This window comes from Salmo salar, chromosome 12, assembly GCF_965601325.2.
Source record: "Salmo salar chromosome 12, fSalSal1, whole genome shotgun sequence".
NCBI classification, from domain to species: Eukaryota; Metazoa; Chordata; class Actinopteri; order Salmoniformes; family Salmonidae; genus Salmo; species Salmo salar.
Genome location: NC_138302.1, coordinates 69,332,009 through 69,355,910, shown reverse-complemented (window position 1 = coordinate 69,355,910; position 23,902 = coordinate 69,332,009). Strand labels below are relative to the sequence as shown.

Sequence of the window (23,902 nt, the reverse complement as noted above, 5' to 3'; positions counted from 1 at the left end):
AAAAGTCAGGTGCAGGAGAGCAGAGAGTTGTGAACAGTCGCACACTTTATTTAGGCAGAGGTAATAAAACAGACAGACGCAACTGCGTCAAAAACAAGAATAAGCAAATGTTTAACATCCTTCGTGAAATACCACGGAATACAGGGGGAAAACCAGTCTGGTGCGTAACACGAAACACGTAACAAAAACAATTTCACACAAAGACATGGGGGGAACAGAGGAATAAATACATGCAGTGTGATTAGGGAATGTAAACCAGGTGTGCAGGGAACAAGACAAAACAAATGGAACAATGAAAAAATGGAGCGGCGATGGCTAGAAAGCCGGTGACGTCGACCGCCGAACGCCGCCCGAACAAGGAAAGGAGCCGACTTCGGCAGAAGTCGTGACAGCAAGTCAAATCGCAATTGCAACAGTTGGTTAAAAATAAGGCCTAGATTATTTGCCCATATCGTGCAGCCCAATGTGGAAGTGTGGAAAAGATCTGAAATGAGTGCAGGAAATGCAGAAATTTATAAAAATACTGAACATTATTTTGGGTTGAATTGAACAATATAAAAATTCAGAATGGAGAAAGGCCAATTGAAATCACTTAGAATGTACAGTGCATTAGGAAAGTATTCAGAGTCCTTTAATTTTTCCACGTGTTGTTACTTTACAGCCTTATTCGAAAATATAATAATAGTTTTTTTCCCTCATCAATCTACACACAATACCCAATGGTGATATATCAAATTTACATATTTATGCAGACCCTTCACACAGTACTTTGTTGAAGCACCTTTGGCAGCGATTACCGCCTCAAGTCTTCTTTGGTAAGACTCTACAAGCTTGGCACACCTGTATTTGGGGAGTTTCTCCGATTCTTTTCTGCAGATCCTCTCAAGCTCTGTCACGTTGGATGGGGATTGTTGCTGTACAGCTATTTTCAGGTCTCTCCAGAAATGTTTGATCTGGTTCAAGTCCGGGCTCTGGCTGGGCCACTCAAGGACATTCAGAGACTTGTCCCAAAGCCACTCCTGCGTTATCTTGGCTGTGTGCTTAGGGTCGTTGTCCTGTTGGAAGGTGAACCTTCCCCCCCAGTCTGAGGTCCTGAGCGCTCTGGAGCAGGTTTTCATCAAGGATCTATCTGTACTTTACACTGTTCATCTTTCCCTCGATTCTGACTAGTCTCCCGGTCCCTGTCGCTGAAAAACATCCCCACAACATGATGCTGCCAATACCATGCTTCACCGTAGGGATAGTGCCAGGTTTTCTCTAGATGTAACGCTTGGCATTCAGGCCAAAAAGTCCTTTAGGTGCCTTTTGGCAAACTCCAAGCGTGCTGTCATGTACCTTTTACTGAGAAGTGGCTTGCGTCTGGCCACTCTACCATAAATGCCTGATTGGTGGGGTGCTGCAGAGATGGTTGTCCTTCTGGAAAGTTCTCCCATCTCCCCAGAGGAAATCTGGAGCTCTGTCAGAGTGACCATCGGGTCCTTGGTCACCTCCCTGACCAAGGCCCTTCTCCCTCGATTGTTCAGTTTGGGCGGGCGGACAATTCTAGTAAGAGTTTTGGTGGTTCCAGACCTCTTCCATTTAAAAATGATGGAGGCCACTGTGTTCTTGGGGACCTTCAATGCTGCAGACATTTTTTGGTACCCTTCCCCAGATCTGTGCCTCGACACAATCCTGTCTCAGAGCTCTACGGACAATTTTTTCGACCTCGTGGCTTGGTTTTTGCTCTGACATGCACTGTCAACTGTGGGACCTTATATAGACAGGTGTGTGCCTTTACAAATCATATCTAATCAATTGAATTTACCACAGGTGGACTCCGATCAAATTGTAGAAACATCTCAAGGATGATCAATGGAAACAGGATGTATCTGAGCTCAATTTTGAGTCTCATAGCAAAGGGTCTGAATACTTGTAAATAAAGTATTTCTGTTTTAAATTTGTAATAAATTTGCAAAGATTTCTAAAAACGTATTTTTGCTTCGTCATTATGGGATATTGTGTGCAGATTGAGAAAAAACATCAATCATCATTACAGCCTTTATGGGGTATTGTGTGTAGCTGGGTGAAGGGGGGGAATCAAATCCATTTTTAATTCATGCTGTAACAACAATGTGGAATAAGTCAAGGGGTAGGAATACTTTCTGAATGCAACTCCCCTTAAATTCTACCTCAATGTAAAGTCTTACCAAATAAATTAAACAATCAAAAAATGTTATGGAAAAGGGGAAGGGGTCTGAATACTTTCCGAAATCACTGTTTGTGTTGCCATCCTAGAGTCCCACACTACTCATAAAGCAAATGTATAACTACTTTTATTATTCAAAAACATAAAATACCATCATACCGTCCAATTGTTTTAAAATACTGTGATGTGATATTTTGGCCATATTGCCCAGCCCTAATAGAGAACTCGGTTCCATGTTGCTCAGTTGGTAGAGCATGGTGTTTGCAACGCCAGGGTTGTGGGTTCGATTCCCACGGGGGACCAGTACGAAACAAAAAAGAAGAAAAATCTATGGAATGTATGCATTCACTACTGTAAGTCGCTCTGGATAAGAGTGTCTGCTAAATGACGTAAATGTAATTATTCACTGTTATGGTTTCATACACATTTTCCATGACTTTTCTATGACTTTTAACCACATTTTCATTACTATTATTATAGCCTACATGACAAGGTAAGCATTATTGACACTGCAAGGCTGCTGTCTGGTCCTATTTAGGCTTCTGTCTGGTCCTACCATCTCCTGCTGTTGTGCCCTTGACCCTCCACAAAGTAGACTTGCACTGTTAGTCACATGTTGTCAACATGTGGTCAACCCTCCATCTGGAGAGCTCCTGGGTGTCCAGGCTTGGGTTTTCAAGCACCCAAGTCTGCTTATAAATGTCCTGTTCAGCACCTGATGTTTAGGCTACAATGTGGTTAAACCAGGGCTTGAACAAAAGCCTGCACACCCTGTAGCTATCTTGGAGGATGGTTGCCAGACTTGATATAAAATCTTGCACAATTACAAACAATTACTTTTGGTTTTATGAAATGATTCCCTCTTTCAATGAATCAGGGATCAAATGGATAAGGTAGGTAGGTTACTTCAAAGCAAGGTGTCTAACTAGACATGTTTATATGTAAGACTCAAATAATCATATTTCAGGGGAGATCTATGCACAGCAAGTTATTTGTCGATTAGGCTATTCTTAGAATATTTTTTACGTTGTCGCAAATGCATGTCTACTGTTTAATAGAGGGTAATCCCAGTTTTCCAACGATGCATATTTTTTTTAGGCTATCTATAGTGCCGGTGAAAAGGCGACAACAACATTAATGCTTAGTTAGATATAGTTAACTTGTGTCAGTTATCTCGCAAGCAGTGGTGTAAAGTACTTCAGTAAAAATACTTGAAAGTACTACTTAAGTAGTTTTTTGGGGTGTCTGTAATTTACTTTACTATGGGACCTCTCGAGTGGCGCAGTGGTCTAAGGCTAGTGCTAGCTGTGCCACTAGAGATTTTGGGTTTGAGCCCAGGATCTGTCGCAGCCAGCCACGACCAGGAGACCCATGGGCCGGCACACAATTGGCCCTGCGTCGTCTGGGTTAGGGGATGGTTTGGCCGGCAGGGATGTCCTTGGCCTGCTCTAGCGACTCCTGTGGTAGGCCGGGCACAGTGCACGCTGACACGGTCACCAGGTGTACGGTGTTTCCTCCGACACATTGGTGTGGCTGGCTTCCTGGTTAAGTGGGCATTGTGTCAAGAAGCAGTGCGGCTTGGTTGCATTGTGTTTTGGAGAACGCACGGCTCTCGACCTTCGCCTCTCCCGAGTCCATACGGGAGTTGCAGCGATGAGACAAGACTGTAACTACCAATCGGATACCACGAAATTGGGGAGAAAAAGGGGGTAAAAAAATTATATAATAATTTACTATGAATTTTTTTGTTGTTGAAAATGATCAGGTCTTGTTTGCTTAATATAAGGAATTTTAAATTGTTTATACTTGTACTTTTACTTTTGAAACTTAAGTATATTTTAGCAATAACATTTACTTATGATACTTAAGTATATTTAAAACCAAATGCTTTTAGACTTTTACTCAAGTAGAATTTTACTGGGTGACTTTCACTTTTACTTGAGTCATTTTCTATTAAGGTATCATTACTTTTGCTCAAGTATGACAGTTGGGTACTTTTTACACCACTGCTCGCAAGTTTTATTTTGAATTGGTGATCTAGTTAGTCTGTCTGTCATTATCTTATACCTGCTGCTGAAATGTCATGCTCTCTCTCCTCAGGCAACGGCCCACTTGCACTGGCACACACGCAGCACACAGACACACACTGAAGTGTCATTCCGATAATGGCTGATATGTAGATTTTTTATGAATTACATTGACAAAAAATATGAAACTAATTTCCATAACTTTTCATGACCTTTACAAACCCTCACAACTTGGAACAGCGCATCATGCTTATTCAGGCTGATGAATGCCCACTCTTTATTGCTATTCAATGCAGATCCCGCCTTCATTCCGCTTTGATCAAACTTTATTACCTCGGTGTGTGAAAACTGGGACAGCGATAGGCTACTTTGTTTTATAGATGAGCCAGTACTCAATTCCCCCAAAATTAGAAGTGCCTGTACTCCGCTTCGGCCCAAGTCGAGCACTGCCGATCTAAGATATTTCTCATCAATTTCTATTTTTAGAAGACCTGAAAAACATTCTGTCATGTGCTCTTGTTGGTGCTGCTGTCCTGTACCATGTTTGCTGTGGTGTAGTTGTGTGTCTCACTCAGGGCCTGCTGCCTATCACACTTACTGCGCTGAAAACGCTGAACTGCAATGCCCTCCTCCACCGTTGTCTTTCTCCACATTGACTCTCGGCAGCTCGTTCCACGGTTGCTGGGGCAACCGAGGAGGATGGGGCCCAGCGTGGCAGGGCGAAGCCTTGGGCTGCGTTGTGTCCGGCCCCCGTGTTGCCTGACTGCTGACCTGGGGCTGGAGCTAGGCGGGGGGAGGAGCCAGCACTGCAGATGGGCTTCCACAGGCCCTGCATGGGCCCTGCCATCCAGCTGCAACAAAAGTCCCCCTAATGTTAAAGCTAGCGCTAGCGTCACAGCTGCGCCTCTCTGCCTCTGCCGGCTGTTCTGCAGCTCTGCCTCACTCTGCTTCGGCCGTCACAGGAGCACAGGCAGCAAGATGTCATCCTCCTCCAGCGAGGGCCAAGGGAAGCCCAAATCCCCACTGCGCAAGAGGGGGAGTCTGCAGAGCACCACCAGCCCTGGTGAGTGGAGGGGTGTGGGTGCAGTGGGGTCCCAGAGAGGGGAGTAAGGGAAAGTGGGGGTTAAACGGGAGGAGTGGGGGGTGTGGATGCGCATTTGGAGTCGAACGGACACATATGCTAGTGCAGTAGTGTGAAGGCACGGGAAAGATAAAAAGAAAACTGTGGAAATATGAATTTTCTTTCTCTGGTAGTCCAGTTTTGGGGGGATTCATTTGTTGATTAGGCCTATGTTCTAGTGGGAGTTTTGCATGGACTTTCAATTGTCCTTTATTTCACTGACTGAAGAGGATGTTGGACTGTAAAAGGGATTTTTTTCTTTCTACATTTTTCTCCCATTTGAAAGCATCCATGCTTAGTAAATGCATGGCTAATCATGGAATATGGTTTGTTTGATTGTTTCTAATAGCCTAATCAAGGTTGTTAATTCACCCACAGCGAAACATTTAGATCTACAGCAGGAGGTCAACAACATTTTCCTTTATCAGAGCTTTAAAGCCAGAATCCTTATTGGTGAAACTGCCATGCAATATGACAACAACAAAGAAGTTCCTGCAAAAGACAAACTCTGTTTTTTTCCCTCGGACATCAGAAAATGTACTGCACAGTGGAGGCTGCTGAGGGGAGAATGGCTCATAATAATGGCTAGAACGGAGTGAATGGAATGGCATCAAACACATGTATTTGATACCATTCCACTAATTCCGTTCCAGCCATTACCAGCCTAATTAAGGTGCCACCAAGATCCTGTGGTACTGCAAAAAAAAATTTACCATGAAGCTCCTCACCTCTGCTTCTTCAACAAAACAAAAACAATAGATTTGAGATATTTGACAAGCATGTGTCCACATGCTTTTGGTCATATAGTGTATTTTCCCCATTTCAGTTTTGGCCTTTGGAACTGTGAAAGATAGTATCAGCTGAGAACGTTTGTTATGACCTTGTAAGTAAGGAGCACAGATAAGTAAGCAATAGTCAAGTTTTACATCGGTCAAAACTCATGTCAAATTGAATCACTCACTCCACCTCTCTCTGTGTGGCCAGTAGGGTTTATTAGAGGACAGCCTAGCTGGAAATGGGACAGCACAACCTCCAGCCCCTCCATATCTTCCCCAGTGGGCTTAGATAGGGCACAGCAATAGGGCCCATTTATCTCCTACATCTCATCACTGCCTTCACCATGACACTGGCCCCTTTGGCTGTTTGGCCAAGCAATGCTATGTCACACACACAGGGGCATTTTTATGTAGAAGAACTGAGAAGCTCAGACATTCTACTCCAAAATGAATGAAAAATATAGCTGCAAGCAGCCATGCTGAGGTTCAAGCTTTGGCCCCATAGCGCCACCATCAGGACACATTCCACACATTGCCCTAGGATGAGCTACTTCTGTACTACTTACCATGCTTGCCAAATATCAGAACACATCGAACAGATCATGCAATATGCTTTTAATGTATTTTGGACCAATCTTGACAGTGTTTGGAACATGTGTACCAAGTAGGGTTGGGTGATATTATGATAGTATTGGATATCGAAGATGATTGGCAGCCATCGTTGATGGTGACGACATTGTGATGTGGCAGACGATGTATAGCCTATTTCAACGAGCCTGGCACAGTGCAGTAAAGAGCTGACTGGGCATTACACAGCAGGGCCATGCCAAGTGACCTATTCCTTTGCTATAGCCTGCATAACCTATTTCAATACATATGTTATAAACAATTTACAGAATGTGTGACAATGTAGACAGAGCTAAGACTTTCACCAAAGAAGCGCAAAATACCCAGTGAGAAAATATGTTCAATTTTTTTCCCCTCTCAATGTCAAAAGAATCTGGGCCATGTAGCCGAAGCCCATTCAGATTTTTTTTAGACCGCACACTCCGGTGTCTAATTATTTTAAAAGCCAAATTTTGTATTTTCTCTCCATTTTATATGAATACGACTTCAGGTTTTATGCATGCTGGCTTTCTCCCACCGCACTACTTCCTGATCAAATAATGAATTCATTTAATGGAGTTCTCAAAATGTTTTAAGTTGTTTGGGAGTCACCTAAAAACATGATAGGCCTAAGGTAATAATGGCAAAGGTAGAACAAACAATAGCAAGATATGAAAATATAACCAGTAGTGAGATGTGAGCTTTCAAAGTTTGCATTTTCAATCGCTTGTTATTGCGCCACCATATGGCCAATTGGCATGGCATTGCATGAGAGCGTGTGGCCATAGAGTTTCTAAACCGAGAGGCGCAACATCGCAAGACTTCCAGGAACGCTTGCGAAACAGACCAAGCAGACCAGTTTGGGGTTTGAGAAGTCAATGAGAGAAGTGAAAATTCTTCCTTAGTTGTTCATTTTCTCAGAATCTGAAGGCACAACCTAGATTCAAACCAATGTCTTAAAACCTGTTGGGGCTCGGGGGCAGTATTGAGACATTTTGAAAAAAAGATGTGCCCATTTTTAACTGCCTCCTACACCAACTCAGAAGCTAGGATATGCATATTATTAACACATTCGGATAGAAAACACTCTGAATTTTCTAAAACAGTTTGAATGGTGTCTGTAAGTATAACAAAACTCATATTGCAGGCAAAAACCTGTGAAAAATAGATTTAAAAAAAATGTGTATTTTGTGACTGTACTATTTAGTGTCATTGTTTTATAGATACCATAGTGAGAAAGGATTCATTTCGCAACACCTACGGCTTCCACTAGATGTCAACGATCTTTATAAAGTTGTTTGAAGCGTCTATGATAAACCGAGAGCAAATTAGAATGCAAGGAAGTTGACATGTCGTCACTTCATTTTTTTGCGCCTGCGCATAAATCTGAGAAGCGTGAGTTTGTCATTATTGTTTATCTAGACATAGGATAGGTTGTGTGAAAATATTACTGATGTTTAACGTTAAAAATGGACCAAAAGATTAATGCTAAACAACGTTTGACATGTTTGAACGAACGTAAATAGATTATTTACTAGGTTTTTTTAGCTTTTCGGCGTGATTTTACAACCCCCCACCACGTTTTGTGGGAGCATAATGAACGCTAACTACTTGGTGTTATTTGGACATAAATTATGAACTTTGTCAAAAGAAACCACATTTGTTCCAGACCTGGGATTCCTGGCAGTGCCTTCTGATGGAGATAATCAAAGGTAAGGGGATATTTACAATGTTATTATCGATATTAGATGATGCTAACTGTATAGCATAGCTTATTGTTCTTAGCATAGCACCCCGTTTATTGCAAAATGTGATTTCCCAGTAAAGTTATTTTGAGATCTGGCCATTCGGTAGCAATTACGAGATGATAATATATTATTCTTTGAATGACAATATTATAATTTACCAATGTTTTCGAATAGTAATTTTGTTATGTTCACCGGAAGCATTTCAGAGAAGAAAAAAATCTGAATTTCACGCTACTGTAAAATGCTGTTTTTGGATATAAATATGAACTTGATGGAACAAAAAATGCATGTATTGTATAACATAATGTCCTAGGAGTGTCATCTGATGGAGATTGACAAAGGTTAGTGCATAATTCTAGCTGGTTTCTGCTTTTGGTGATGCCTGACCTTGAATTGAAAATGGATGTTTGTACTTTTGTGGCTATGTACTGTCCTAACATAATCTAACTTTATGCTTTTGCCGTAAAGCCTCTTTGAAAATCGAACAATGTGGTTAGATTAAGGAGATGTTTATCTTTTAAATTGTGTAAAATAGTTGATTGTTTGAGAAATTGAAATTATTAGATTTTTGATGTTTTGAATTTCCAGCCTTGTTAGCAATCCCGACTCGGGGTTCATTGCTAACCTGTAGCCCCAACAGGTTATTAAGTAGTTGAACATGTTATTACTCCAACTTTGTGAAAGTGACAAACTGACACATTTTCGTCAAAAACAACGTTATATCGAATGAGTGCTTTTGATGGCCTACACATCAGCAGTTCGGAGCAAGACGTTCGTTAGACCTGATGACCATGAGCTTATCTAGTTATCGCTTACGAGTGTGATCGGAGATTTCTATTGGAGAAGTGGTTTCTCCCTATCATCATAGTGTACTGTCTTTGGTGTGGTCCTTGGCCCTTGCACCCTCCTAGGCCTTACCATCTCATTGGAATTTGCATATAAAAAAATAATAATTGGCGGAACCGGAATAATAATAACCAACGCTAACAAATACGAAGTTAGGAACCAATATACACAGGCAGTTAGGAAAGCAAAGGCCCAAACCTCCCCCATTTCTCCTTCACCCAAATCCAGATAGCTGATGTTCCGAAAGAGTTGCAAAATCTGGACCCCTACAAATCAGCTGGGCTAGACAATCTGGACCCTCTCTTTCTAAAATTATCCGCCATAATTGTTGCAACCCCTATTACTAGCCTGTTCAACCTCTCTTTCGAATCGTCTGAGATCCCCAAAGATTGGAAAGCTGCCGCGGTCATCCCCCTCTTCAAAGGGCGAGACACTCTAGACCCAAACTGCTACAGACCTATATCTATCCTACCCTGCCTTTCTAAGGTCTTCGAAAGCCAAGTTAACAAACAGATCACCGACCATTTAGAATCCCACCGTACCTTCTCCACTATGCAATCTGGTTTCCAAGCTGGTCATGGGTGCACCTCAGCCATGCTCAAGGTCCTAAACGATATCATAACCTCCATTGATAAAAGACAATATGGTCATGGGTCATTACTTAGCAAAGACTTATAGATGACCTGGAGCCAGTGGGTTTGGCGACGAATATGAAGCGAGGGCCAGCCAACGAGAGCATACAGGTCGCAGTGGTGAGTAATATATGGGGTTTTGGTGACAAAACGGATGGCACTGTGATAGACTGCATCCAATTTGCCGTATTCATCGACCTGGCCAAGGCTTTTGACTCTGTCAATCACCACATTCTTATCGGCAGACTCAACAGCCTTGGTTTCTCAAATGACTGCCTTGCCTGGTTCACCAATTACTTCTCAGAGTTCAGTGTGTCAAATCGGAGGGCCTGTTGTCGGGACCTCTGGCAGTCTCTATGGGGGTGCCACAGGGTTCAATTCTCGGGCCGACTCTCTTCTCTGTATACATCAATGATGTAGCTCTTGCTGCTGGTGATTCTCTGATCCACCTCTACGCAGACAACACTATTCTGTATACATCTGGCCTTTCTTTGGACAATGTGTTAACTAACCTCCAGACGAGCTTCAATGCCATATAACTCTCCTTCCATGGCCTCCAACTGCGCTTAAATGCAAGTAAAACTAAATGCATGCTCTTCAACCGATCGCTGCCCGCACCTGCCCGCCTGTCCAGCATCGCTACTCTGGACGGTTCTGACTTAGAATATGTGGACAATTACAAATACTTAGGTGTCTGGTTAGACTGTAAACTCTCCTTCCAGACACAAATTAAGCATCTCCAATCCAAAATGAAATCTAGAATCGGCTTCCTATTTCGCAACAAAGCATCCTTCACTCATGCTGCCAAACATACCCTCGTAAAACTGACTATCCTACCGATCCTTGACTTCGGCGATGTCATTTATAAAATAGCCTCCAACACTCTAGTCAGCAAATTGGATGCAGTCTATCACAGTGCCATCCGTTTTGTCACCAAAGCCCCATATACTACCCACCACTGCGACCTGTATGCTCTCGTTGGGCTGGCCCTCGCTTCATATTCGTTGCCAAACCCACTGGCTCCAGGTGATCTATAAGCCTGCTAGGTAAAGCCCAACCTTATCTCAGCTCACTGATCACCATAGCAACACCCACCCGTAGCACGTGCTCCAGCACGTATATTTCACAGGTCATCCCCAAAGCCAACTCCTGCTTTGGCCGCCTTTCCTTCCAGTTCTCTGCTGCCAATGACTGGAACGAATTGCAAAAATCACTGAAGCTGGAGACTCATATCTCCCTCAGTAACTTTAAGCATCAGCTGTCAGAGCAGCTGACAGATCACTGCACCTTTACTTCACCCATCTTTAAATAGCCCATCCAACTACCTCATCCCCATATTGTTATTTTTATTCTTATTTTTATTTGCTCCTTTGCACCCCAGTATCTCTACTTGCACATTCCTCTTCTGCACATCTATCACTCCAGTGTTTAATCGCTAAATTGTAATTACTTTGCCACTACGGCCTATTTATTGCCTTACCTCCCTAATCTTACCTCATTTGCACACACTGTATATAGATTTTTTCTATTGTGTTATTGACTGTACATTTGTTTATTCCATGTGTAACTCTGTTGTTGTGTGCGTGTCGCACTGCTTTGCTTTATCTTGGCCAGGTCGCAGTTGTAAATGAGAACTTGTTCTCAACTGGCCTACATGGTTAACCTCTCTTGGGTAGGGGCAGTATTTTCACGGCCGGATGAAAAACGTACCCAAATTAAACGGCCTACTACTCGGGCCCAGGAACTAGAATATGCATATTATTAGTAGATTTGGATAGAAAACACTCTGAAGTTTCTAAAACTGTTTGAATGATGTCTGTGAGTATAACAGAACTCATTTGGCAGGCAAAAACCTGAGAAAAATCCAACCAGGAAGTGGGAAATCTGGTTCTTGTAGTCTTTTCAAGTCATTGCCTATCTAACGCACAGTGACTTAGGGTTGATTTTGCACTTCCTAAGGCTTCCACTAGATGTCAACAGTCTTTAGAACCTAGTTTCAGGCTTTTGCAGTGAACAGAGAGCGAACAAGAAGGCCGGGAAGTTGGTGACTCAGAAAATGACATGAGTTTTGTGGCGCGCATTCACATGATGTGGTATCTGTGTTCCAAAACATTTTTCAAGACATTGGAATCGTCCGGTTGGAAAATTATTGAAGTTTTATGTTAAAAAGGCCCTAAAGATTGATGCTATACAACGTTTGACATGTTTCAACGAACGTAAATAGAACTTATTTTTTACTTTTTGTCGTGAAATCTTGGGCGCGCTTCCTACATTTGGAGTAGCTTACTGAACGCGCAAACAACAAGGAGGTATTTGGACATAAATTATGGACTTTATCGAACAAAACAACATTTATTGTGGACCTGGGATACCTGGAAGTGCATTCTGATGAAGATCATCAAAGGTAAGTGAATATTTATAATGCTATTTATGATTTTAGATGACTCCAAAATGGCGGGTATCTGTATTGCCTGGTGTATGTTTCTGAGCGCTGTACTCAGATTATTGCAAAGTGTGCTTTCCCCGTGAAGCTTTTTTGAAATCTGTCACAGCGGTTGCATAAAGGAGATGGTTATCTATAATTCTTTGAATAACAGTTTAATATTTTATCAACGTTTATGATGAGTATTTTTGTAAATTGTTGTGCTCATCCACCAGCAGTATTGGAGGCAAAATATTTTCTGAACATCACACACCAATGTAAAATGCTGTTTTTGGATATAAATATGAACTTTATCGAACAAAACATACATGTATTGTCTAACATTGAGTCCTAGGAGTGTCATCTCATGAAGATCGTCAAAGGTTAGTGCTTAATTTTAGCTAAATTTCTGGTATTGGTGACCCCTCTCCTGCTTGAAAAATGGCTGTGTGGTTTTTCTTGTGTTGTACCTGTCCTAACATAATCTAACTTTATGCTTTCGCCGTAAAGCCTTTTTGAAATCGGACGCTGGCGTCCCACCTGCCTAAGAGAGGTTAAATGAAGGTGAAATAAAACATTTATAAAATACAATAAGTTTTCACCCAGCTTTGCTGCTTGAACCTCTAATAAAATTAAGCTGGCGCCATCTAAAATATAATTTTCACCTCCAGAAATGAGCCCAATAACATTTTGGTCAAATTATTTGTAAAATGTATTTTAACATATTGGACCATGCATGTCATCAGGTACACTATTATCAATAAGCATTATCATCTGTAGCCCAACTGATGCAGCATAGTCGCTATAAATAAATACACTGAAGCATAGGGTTGCCTCTCTGCATGTAGCCTATTGAGCTAATCATTATCTAGATCCCAAACGTTATCTTTTAACTAGTGAGCATCCTATTGGTACATTTTATGTCCCCCAAAAATTGCATAAACACAGTGAATATAATGTTGGCCTACCTGTTAGGTTAACTTTGCATACACCGCCACCCGGGTAACACGCCCCCTGCTTGTACTTCTCACAGTAACCAATTCATGTCACCATTTTCCCCCCCCACACTTTGGTTGCCACTACTCTTGCTCAACTAAAAATATCCAAAAACTATAAGTCACTACCCCAAAAAGATTCTGAAGTATGGTCGTGTTTTAACATAAGTTACCCTACAATTGATGTGTTAGATTTAGCTCCACTCTCCGCTATGCACTCACAGCGAATTGCAAAGCGATAAAGTGCTTATTAACCATGCCGCTGCTAAAAACTCAGGGTTTAAAAATGGTGCAGTTTACACATATTTAGGAGTTGAGAAATAAATCATGGAAAGCTGGTATCCCCTCTTTTTAACAAAGACCATTATAACTGCTGTTGTCCCCATGAATGCAATAATTGCTGTGCATTAACTGCTTGTCAGAATGCATGTTTCCCTCCCTATGGCACTCGTAACTTGAGTGCGCTTCGAGAGGAATATTTTAGATAAAGTATTCTACTATGGGGTTCTCTGATTTTTCTAGTCATTACTTTTGTTTGCAGAGGAATAGTAAATGTGGACTGTTGTAGCATCTTAAAAATGTGCCTCGGTTTAACCTCTCTAGGATAGGTGGCACCAAATCGTCCCACCTACGTAACAGCCAGTGTAATCCCGTGGCGCGTTATTCAAAAACCTTAGAAATTGAAAAACTTCAATTTTTCAAACATATGACTATTTTACACCATTTTAAAGACAATACTCTCGTTAATCTAACCACACTGTCCGATTTCAAAAAGGCTTTACAACGAAAGCAAAACATTAGATTATGTCAGCAGAGTACCAGCCAGGATTAATCAGACACCCATTTTTCAAGCTAGCATATAATGTCACATAAACCCAAACCACAGCTAAATGCAGCACTAACCTTTGATGATCTTCATCAGATGACAACCCTAGGACATTATGTTATACAATACATGCATGTTTTGTTCAATCAAGTTCATATTTATATCAAAAACCAGCTTTTTACATTAGCATGTGACTAGCATTCCCACCGAACACTGCCGGTGAATTTACTAAATTACTCACGATAAACGTTCACAAAAAGCATAACAATTATTTTAAGAATTATAGATACAGAACTCCTCTATGCACTCGATATGTCCGATTTTAAAATAGCTTTTCGGTGAAAGCACATTTTGCAATATTCTCAGTAGATAGCCCGGCATCACAGGGCTAGCTATTTAGACACCCAGCAAGTTTAGCACTCAGAAAAGTCACATTTACTATAAGAAAAATGTTATTACCTTTGCTGTCTTCGTCAGAATGCACTCCCAGGACTTTTACTTCAATAACAAATGTTGGTTTGGTTCAAAATAATCCATAGTTATATCCAAACAGCGGCGTTTTGTTCGTGCGTTCAAGACACTATCCGAAAGGGTAAATAAGGGTGACGAGCATGGCGCAATTCGTGACAAAAAAAATCTAAATATTCCATTACCGTACTTCGAAGCATGTCAACCGCTGTTTAAAATCCATTTTTATGCAATTTTTCTCGTAAAAAAGCGATAATATTCCGACCGGGAATCTGCATTTAGGTAAACAGAGGAAAGAAAATAAAGCATTCGGTCGACTCGGGCACGCGCCTAAGCCCACAGTACTCTGAGCGGCCACTTGCCAAACGCGATAATGTGTTTCAGCCAGAGCCTGCCTCGATATCCTTCAGCTTTTTCCCGGGCTCTGAGAGCCTATGGGAGCCGTAGGAAGTGTCACGTTATTGCAAAGATCCTAAATCTTCAATAAAAAGAGCCCAGATGAAACACAACTTGTCAGACAGGCCACTTCCTGCATGGAATCTTCTCAGGTTTTGGCCTGCCATATGAGTTATGTTATACTCACAGACACCATTCAAACAGTTTTAGAAACTTTAGGGTGTAATTATATGCATATTCTAGTTACTGGGCAGGAGTAGTAACCAGATTAAATCGGGTACGTTTTTTATCCAGCCGTGTCAATACTGCCCCCTAGCCCTAACAGGTTAAATATTTGTTCATGTTCCATATTGTGGGTGCGTGGTGGCAATGATTTTGCCATAGCGCAGCGCCACATCTTAAATGACTGCAGCAGACACACTGCTTCATGGGCTCCTGAGTGGTGCAGCGGTCTGAGGCACTGCATCTCAGTGCAAGAGGTGTCACTATAGTCCCTGGTTCGAATCCAGGCTGTATCACATCTGGCTGGGATTGGAGTCCCATAGGGCGGCACACAATTGGCCCAGTGTCGACCGGGGTAGGCCCTCATTGTAAATAAGAATTTGTTCTTAACTGACTTGCCTAGTTAAATAAAACTAAATAAATACTGTTCCTGTACTATACCGGAGTATGCAGTGTACACAAGGGGTGCTATTTTTTTCCAAATAGTAAAAAAAAAGGATTAAAAAAAGTACAATAATTGACGCACATAACTAATTCAGGTAGAAGGGTTCTTGATCCAGGAGGGGATTGATTGTCTCTGCTGTAACTAAGAAGCTTAATCTTAAAAGCTATCCACTTAGTTAGCAAGTAATCAAGCCAAATGCATTGCTGGAGCCCTGAGCTGGAGAAAATTTATTTGGCACATCATATATAGTTAACTAATCTAAGAAAAGTTAGCTTTAGGGTGCCCCAAAATAAAAATGTATAGTTTTATTTTTTGTTGTTGACAGTATTGAAAATCATACCGTCGGTATTTCAAAATACCCCGCAATACAGTATATTGTATACCGCCTAAGTCTACAGTACATGACACCAACTTAATTTTTATTGAGTGAAATTTCATATGTTAAGTTTCAAATTGATCAGTACTTGGTAGGCATTTTAAAGCAGTGAAGCCTGGTTATCTACGCACAACATAAAGAGTGAAGTCAGCACTAAGCCAGCACTTACAGTAGCCTACACAGAAACTCTGTGCCAAGAACCCTGGCCAGTTAAACAACTAACAACTGATACTGCTGTATGTGTGCTGTTGTCACCAGAGCATCTCTTTTCCCCAGCCTCTGAATGTACCATCCTATTAGCCAGCATGAATGTTGGATGGCTGGAGAGATGCAGCCAGGCCAGTGGATCAGAGGCGGTAACTCACAAGGAAACTCAGGCTGTGGTGTGTGTGTGTGTGCGCACTGTTTTGAGATAGCCTGTCTCTGCTGCAGTAATAAATAACTTAGAGCTCTCTCGTCCATTGCAGTCATTTAAGTCCCCTCGATTAGCCGCTTGGCTGAGCCCTTTGCACAGTGGAAACACCCTCTGCCATAGGAGGCACATCCACCCATTTTAGAGCTTCACACACCAAATAACTGTCATGGTGAAGGAAGGCACACAGCATCTAGTTAGGGAGATCTTAACTGCCAAATTACTACAATAAAGGATGCACTCACGCAGTTGCAGTTTTAGGTGCCAATTGATTGTTGTGGAAAACACACAGAATGTTACTTTATAGGCCACACTCTGGCCCCCCTATTATGCTTTGAAAGATGTCATTATTTAAGTGCTTTTTTGTTTGATACAAATATTCACAGGTGTACTCATGTTTTTTTTTGTAGCTAGGCCTATATTATTGGATAAGATTTGTTCTGATGGTAAAGCCCTTCTGCTGTTTGCATTTAGTTTTTCTATGTCTCATGAATCCCTAGCCTACATACTGCCTGAATGCAGCTGCCTTCCACTGGGGCCTCATCAGACCACTGCAGCACATGACGCCAGCAGATTTCTGCATTCAACCAATAAATATACTGTATGAAGTGATTTACAGTGCATTCGGAAAGTATTCAGAACCTTTGACTTTTTCCACAAATTGTTACGTTATAGCCTTATTCTAAAATTGATTAAATTGCTTTTTTCCCTTAGCAATCTACACACAGTACCCCATAATGACAATGCAAATACAGGTTTTTAGAAATTATTGCAAATGTATTAAAAATAAAAATAATATCACATTTACATAAGTATTCAGACCCTACACTCAGTATTTTGTTGAAGCACCTTTGGCAGCGTTTATCTCCTTGAGTCTTCTTGGGTATGACACTACAAGCTTGGCACACTTGTATTTGTGGTTTTCTCTCATTCTTCTCTGCAGATCCTCTCAATCTCTGTCAGGTTGGATGGGGAGCGTCGCTGCACAGCTATTTTCGGGTCTCTCAAGAGATGTTCGATCAGGTTCAAGTCCGGGCTCTGGCTTGGCCACTCAGGGACATTCACAGACTTGTCCCTAAGCCACTCCTGCATTGTCTTGTTGGAAGGTGAACCTTCGCCCCAGAGTGCTCTGGAGCAGGTTTTCATTAAGGATATAGCTGCACTATCCTGAGTAGTCTCCCAGTCCCTGCCACTGAAAAACATCCCCACAGCATGATGCTGCCAACACCATGCTTCACCGTAGGGATGGTGCCAGGTTTCCTCCAGACATGACACTTGGCATTCAGGCCAAAAAGTTACATCTTGGTTTCATCAGACCAGATCATCTTGTTTCTCATGGTCAGAGTAATTTAGGTGCCTTTTGGCAAACTCCAAGCGGGCTGTCATGTACCTTTTTATTGAGGAGTGGCTAGATTGGTGGAGTGCTGCAGAGTTTGTTGTTATTCTGGAACGTTCTCCCATCTCCACAGAGAAACTCTGGAGCTCTGTCAGAGTGACCATTGGGTTCTTGGTCACCTCTCTGACCAAGACCCTTCTCCCCCAATTGCTCAGTTGGCCAGGTGGGCAGCTTTAGGAAGAGTCTTGGTGGTTCCAAACTTTTTCCATTTAAGAATGATGGAGGCCACTGTGTTCTTGGGGACCTTCAATGCTGCAGAAATGTTTTGGTACCCTTCCCCAGATCTGTGCCTTGACACAATCCTGTCTCGGAGTTCAACGGATAATTCCTTCGACCTCATGGCTTGGTTTTTGCTCTGACATGCACTGTCAACTGTGGGACCTTATATAGACAGGTGTGTGCCTTTACAAATCATGTACAATCAATTGAATTTACCACAGGTGGACTTCGATCAAGTTGTAGAAACTTCTCAAGGATGATCAATGGAAACAGGATGTACCTGAGCTCAATTTTGAGTCTCATAACAAAGGGTCTGAATAGTTATGTAAGTAAGGTAATACATTTGCAAAGATTTCTAAAAACCTATTTTCACTTTGTCATTATGGGGTATTGTGTGCAGATTGATGAGGAATAAGGCTGTAACGTAACAAAATGTAGAAAAATGGAATGGGTCTGAATACTTTCCGAATGCGCTGTATATAAGGTCCTACAGTATTTCCCCAGGGGGCTGGGGGGAAAACACTCCAGCATATCATTACTCTCCCCCTGTTGTCATACACTTCCAGCTTTTTAAAAGCAGCTGTGGGATCGAATTAGGATTTTTATTTGGATGGTTTTTGCTTTTGTCATCTCTTTGGTTCCATTGTTTTAATGTTCACATTAAAAACACGCTAGCCTAATTCTCATAATACTATGGTTTTAAATATTCAAATCTGTTGTTGTTACATAACGTCCCAACACCTCATTTTTGTTAGGCTTATAGTGATGACCAGTTTATGGTAGGTGAGAATGATTGGTGTTAGCCTAACTAACCATCACTAAGCAAACCCTTGGTTATCAGTACAGCTGTTGGTGTCCCTTTCTCCTCGCCCTGGCCCTCTGGTCTCCATACTGTAGTGTACCGTACAGTATAACAGCATGTTTATCACCCCATGGACTTTGACCTGCTACAAGGATGTGCCCCTCTCTCCTATTTCAGTAAGAAAGGAAGGATAGAAACGTGATTGGAGAATCAGGGAGTGACTCCCACTTTTAACTCCTCTGCATATATGCCAGTGTGTGTTTGTGTAACTGCACGTGTGTGTTTTCCACTCCTGTTGAAAAGTGACATAGTAAGTGACAGTTTCTTATTGCCACGGAGAGGCACTGTAGCGCAGTCTTCGTTGTGACTTAACAGTTTAGTTTGTGCAGTTTCTTACCCTAGCTATCTAGAACTTTCTGTCTCTCACTGTTGGAGCAGTGCTGTTGTGACAAAGGGTCTTCCACAAAGAGATAAGGTAGGACAAACATTATTATATATTTTTCCTAACAAAGCAACACATAGGCTATCTATGATACGTTCATTTATGATGGAATCTTGAACTGTAATATAGTTGGCCCTGGCTTGACATCATCCTTGTGTTTGCTGTCATGGGACTGATCCTTTGTGCATGTTCAAATCATCTATAAGTGGCTTTGTTAAGCTTCACAATCAATTGTATATACTTATGGATGATTTGGACATGATGTGCGAAAAATTCTTATCGGTCCAATGACTTGAATGGTATTGTGGCACAATAATTATGTATCTCGACATAGAACCCCTTGAGTGATTGGTTGAGCCTTCTTGAGTGTGTGACGTCGCTCTGAGCCCTTACCAAAACACAAAACATGGCAGACAATTTCTCTCGCCTAGTCGGATCTGAAACCCCCTTTTGCCCTCAGAACAGGCTCAATTCGTCAGGGCATGGACTCTACAAGGAGTCGAAAGTGTTCCACAGGGATGCTGGCCCATGTTGACTCCAATGCTTCCCACAGTTGTGTCAAGATGGCTGGATGTCCTTTGGGTGGTGGACCATTCTTGATACACACAGGAAACTGTTGAGCGTGAAAAATCCAGAAGCAATGCAGTTCTTGACACAAACCGGTGTGCCTGGCACCTACTACCATACCCCGTTTAAAGGCACATAAATATTTTGTCTTGCCCAGTCACCCTCTGAATGGGACACATACACAATCCGTGTCTCAATTGTCTCAAGGCTTAAAAATCCTTCTTTAACCTGTCTCCTCCCTTTCATCTACACTGATTTGAAGTGGATTGAACAAGTGATATCAATAAGGGGACAGCTTTCACCTGGAATCACCTGGTCAGTCTATGTCATGGAAAGAGCAGGTGTCCATAATGTTTTGTAATCTTCAGAAATTACTTTGTCAAAACAACAAAATAACTAGACCTTTACAATTATGGTGAAACTTCAAGGATTTATTTGAATAAGTTGGTTGAAATCGGATTTATTGAATTCTCGATGTGATATGAATTAAAAGGCACTTCATTTCATTAAAATTCAATATTGGTGCATAATTTCTACTTAAAATATCAAAGGGACACAAAAGACACCCATTTCGTGGAATGACCCATTTACCCCCTCACAATATAAGTTTACAATAGAATTAGGACATTTGTTGACTGACAGTGTCCTGTACATCAACTCACTTAATCAATCACTTTTCCACCTATTCACTCACTCTTGCACACTTACTCACACAGTGGTGGGATATCACTGTTTACTGCTCCTCACTCAGCTCACTGAGTAAACTGAACGTTCCTGCAAGCCAAGGGCAGCTGTGGTCAGGGTCATATATCAGATACCCACTCTGTGTGGAGAGTCAGATTCTCTATAATACAAGTCAGGACTCAGTGTGAATGTGTATATTTACGGTACATGTGTGACAATTAAAAACATAGGTGTTGTTTCCTGTTTGTGTCGCCTTCCAATGTGTATTTGTGTCCCTATACTGCTGTACTATGCTATCTGCCAACAGCACAGCCTCTAAATCAGTGCCCAGCCAGTGCTGCCAAGACTGAGCTGCCTCATAAACACCATCCATCATTGGAGAGGCTCTGAAAGACCGCAGAGGGACGGGTGGGTTGGGGGGTTAGATGGGGGTCAAGGGACACCCCTCTCTTAGCCCTCCTAGTCGAGATAAGGAGTTGTTTACAGCCCCTCTCTGATCTCAGACACATACTCAGGAATGACCCTGCCGCCAGCTTAGCTGAATGGTTTAATATCCCGAGGTAAGAGCTATGGCGCAGTGTACGTTATGTGCAATGTGACACTGGGCTGGGCTCTCTCTTTGCTATATTCAGATGCTGTGAGAGCTGGGCTGATTAGCAGAGCGGCTGTTGAGTGGTGGAGTGAGGGCTGGATTCTAAGAGATGGGAGGGAGAAGAGGAGCAGGGACTCTTGGGTAGCCTGGGACAGTAAGCGTGTGTTTTTAGGGGAAGGGGTGTAACGGTTCACCAAACCCATGGTTTGCTATGTATTGCGGTTTTGGGGTCACAGTTCGGTTTCGGTACAGCGGGAAAATGAAATGCCATTCCAATGTTCAGCATTCACAATGTTCAGCATTGTCTTTTGTAACCGAATTCTTATGTTGACCCTCTCATGTTTTCCCTCTAATGCTGCGTTTGTAACCATGTGGGAGGTGGGAATTTACCGCTTGTGAAGTCGTAAATACTAGTTCAAATGAAATTTTATTGGTCACATATAGGGCTGTGTCGGTCATGAAATCACAGTAATTGACCGTTAATTAACATAAACACATTTAACATCTCCTGGCTTCCACACATAGCCTACAAGCCACTGATGCAGACCATCTACATTTTAAAAAGTATATTAAATCCATGTAATATAGCCTACACCGTCACAAAAAATCCATTATTTATTTTAGACGGGTATAAAGAATGTAGTCTATTTCAGAAGAACAGACTAGCATACTCTGACTTGTCCTTATGTTAGGTCCTGATCTGGCCATGCCATATGGCTGTGGGCTACACTCATTTAGCAGACAAGATATGCTCATAATTCAATTTGTCACGCCCTGACCATAGAGAGCCCTTGGTTCTCTATGGTGTAGTAGGTCAGGGCGTGACTAGGTGGTGTTCAATATTTCTATGTTGGTGTTTTGTATGGTTCCCAATTAGAGGCAGCTAGTAATCATTGCCTCTAATTGGGGATCATATTTAGGTAGCTGTTTTTCCCACCTGTGTTTGTGGGATATTGTTTTGTGTTGGTGCTTGTTTCACCACGTAGTCACGTTGTGTTGCTTGTTTATTGTTTTGGTTGAAGAAGTTTCACTTTAAATAAATATGTGGGACCCAACAAACGCTGCGCCTTGGTCCGTCTCTTACAACAACCGTGACACCATGGCATTATTTTATAGTATGAAGAATGCAATTGAACAAAGCTGAATAAAATAGAAAATATATTTTCTCCACCAAGTTTTTGAGGGAGTGCACACATGCGGCTATTCTGTGTTGAGTGGTTAACAAAGAAACAGGTACTCTGATACGCTTCATTTAGAGTTATGTCATTTTAGTTGTGATACAAATGTTGGCCTGTATGTTTAAATTTTAATAAATTCTAAGGCTGCATATGCGACTCTAATGATGATTTGAAAAAAGTACCATGAAAGGCATGAGCTCTGCTTAGTTTTTTTGTGCAGGCTGTACACCGTTCATCAGTCTCTCATTCACAATTTGACAAGCACTTGATAATGGCTCAAATTTTCCAGCGGCGTCCCCTTTGTGTGTCTGTACTGCCCCCTAAAAAAATCCATACCTTTTGCGGCCAGTGGCCGTTGTGCCCTTGGGCTGAATATAATACTTTTAATTCCCTTCTCCCTGTGTGCTGCGTGCTCCGAAGCACCTCTCACTCACATGGCTCTCCGTCACGTGATCGGGACTTTCTCACAGGTTACAAGTGAAGACAGACACATCAGCCAACAAGATGAGTAGGACTAACGAACAGAAAAAGCACTAGCCTATGTCAATCTACTATCCCCCATTGTACAAATGTTGACCTATTCTGTGCGAGAAAGAAATGTTCCAAACATAGCCTGGACAGTTGTGAGATAAGATAGATCCCAAATGAATACAACCACTAGCATAAAAAAAATACTTTTTACACAATGAGGCTGACGCAACAGATCAGAACATTTAGCTTCAAATGTTGATAAACTGTGGAAAGCATGGCCAGCCGTAGAAAAATGCTTATTGAAATGGTCAATTATTGTGGATTTATCGGTGGAGACAGTGTTTCCTAGCCTCAGTGCAGTGGGCAGCTGGGTGGAGGTGCTCTGATTCTCCATGGACTTTACAGTGTCCCAGAACTTTTTGGAATTTGTGCTACAGGATGCAAATTTCTGTTTGAAAAAGCTAGCCTTTGCTTTCCTAACTGCCTGTTTATATTGGTTCCTAACTTTGTGCTTGGGCTCTCGTCGGAGAGAGAAGTTTTGTCCGGCTCAGTAAAGCCTTGACATAAATTGTCCGCAACAGTAAAATGGGCTACTTCTATGTGAATTAATGAGGAGGCGGAACACATCTCAATTCAAACTGTTGTTAGAAAATACAACTTGTTTGAAAATAATTTGAATATTGACAAGTTGAAACATAGCCTATAGATAATCAGCACGCAACGTGTCTGGGTTTAAGGGCAGCGCGGGTTACCTGTCCTGTTGTTTAACAATCACAGTTTGGAACAGTCACTTTGTCATCACGCGCATACAAAAACTCACGCTGGGGCGACTGTTAGAGATAATTGGAACTCACACGTGAAAAGGTTAATTGCTGTGATAGGAAAAAACTGAGGATGGATCAACAACATTGTAGTTACTCCACAATACTAACCTAATTGATAGAGTGAAAATGAAGAAAGCCTGTAGAATAAAAATATATGAATGAAATAGCCTATTCCAAACAGACTCTGTAACACGTTTCAGGTAAGACCTAGATGCAGACTGTCGA

At 41.8% G+C, this 23,902-nt stretch overlaps 1 protein-coding gene across 6 annotated transcripts in view; it reads left to right on the top strand.

The window, feature by feature from the left end:
- Positions 1-23,902, top strand: part of LOC106565671 (AMP deaminase 2) — a 78,293-nt gene that overhangs the window by 7,859 nt on the left and 46,532 nt on the right. The window contains exon 1 of one of the 6 annotated variants that reach the window (XM_014133024.3): positions 4,806-5,275. The exons of 3 other annotated variants lie outside the window; for them this stretch is intronic. In XM_014133024.3, the coding sequence (XP_013988499.1) occupies positions 4,834-5,275 (442 nt within the window). In that variant the 5' untranslated portion in view covers positions 4,806-4,833. Of the gene's footprint in view, positions 1-4,805; positions 5,276-19,189; positions 19,395-23,902 lie in introns of those variants that run through there. 2 more of the 6 variants (XM_014133023.3, XM_045691668.2) reach the window with 2 other exon arrangements.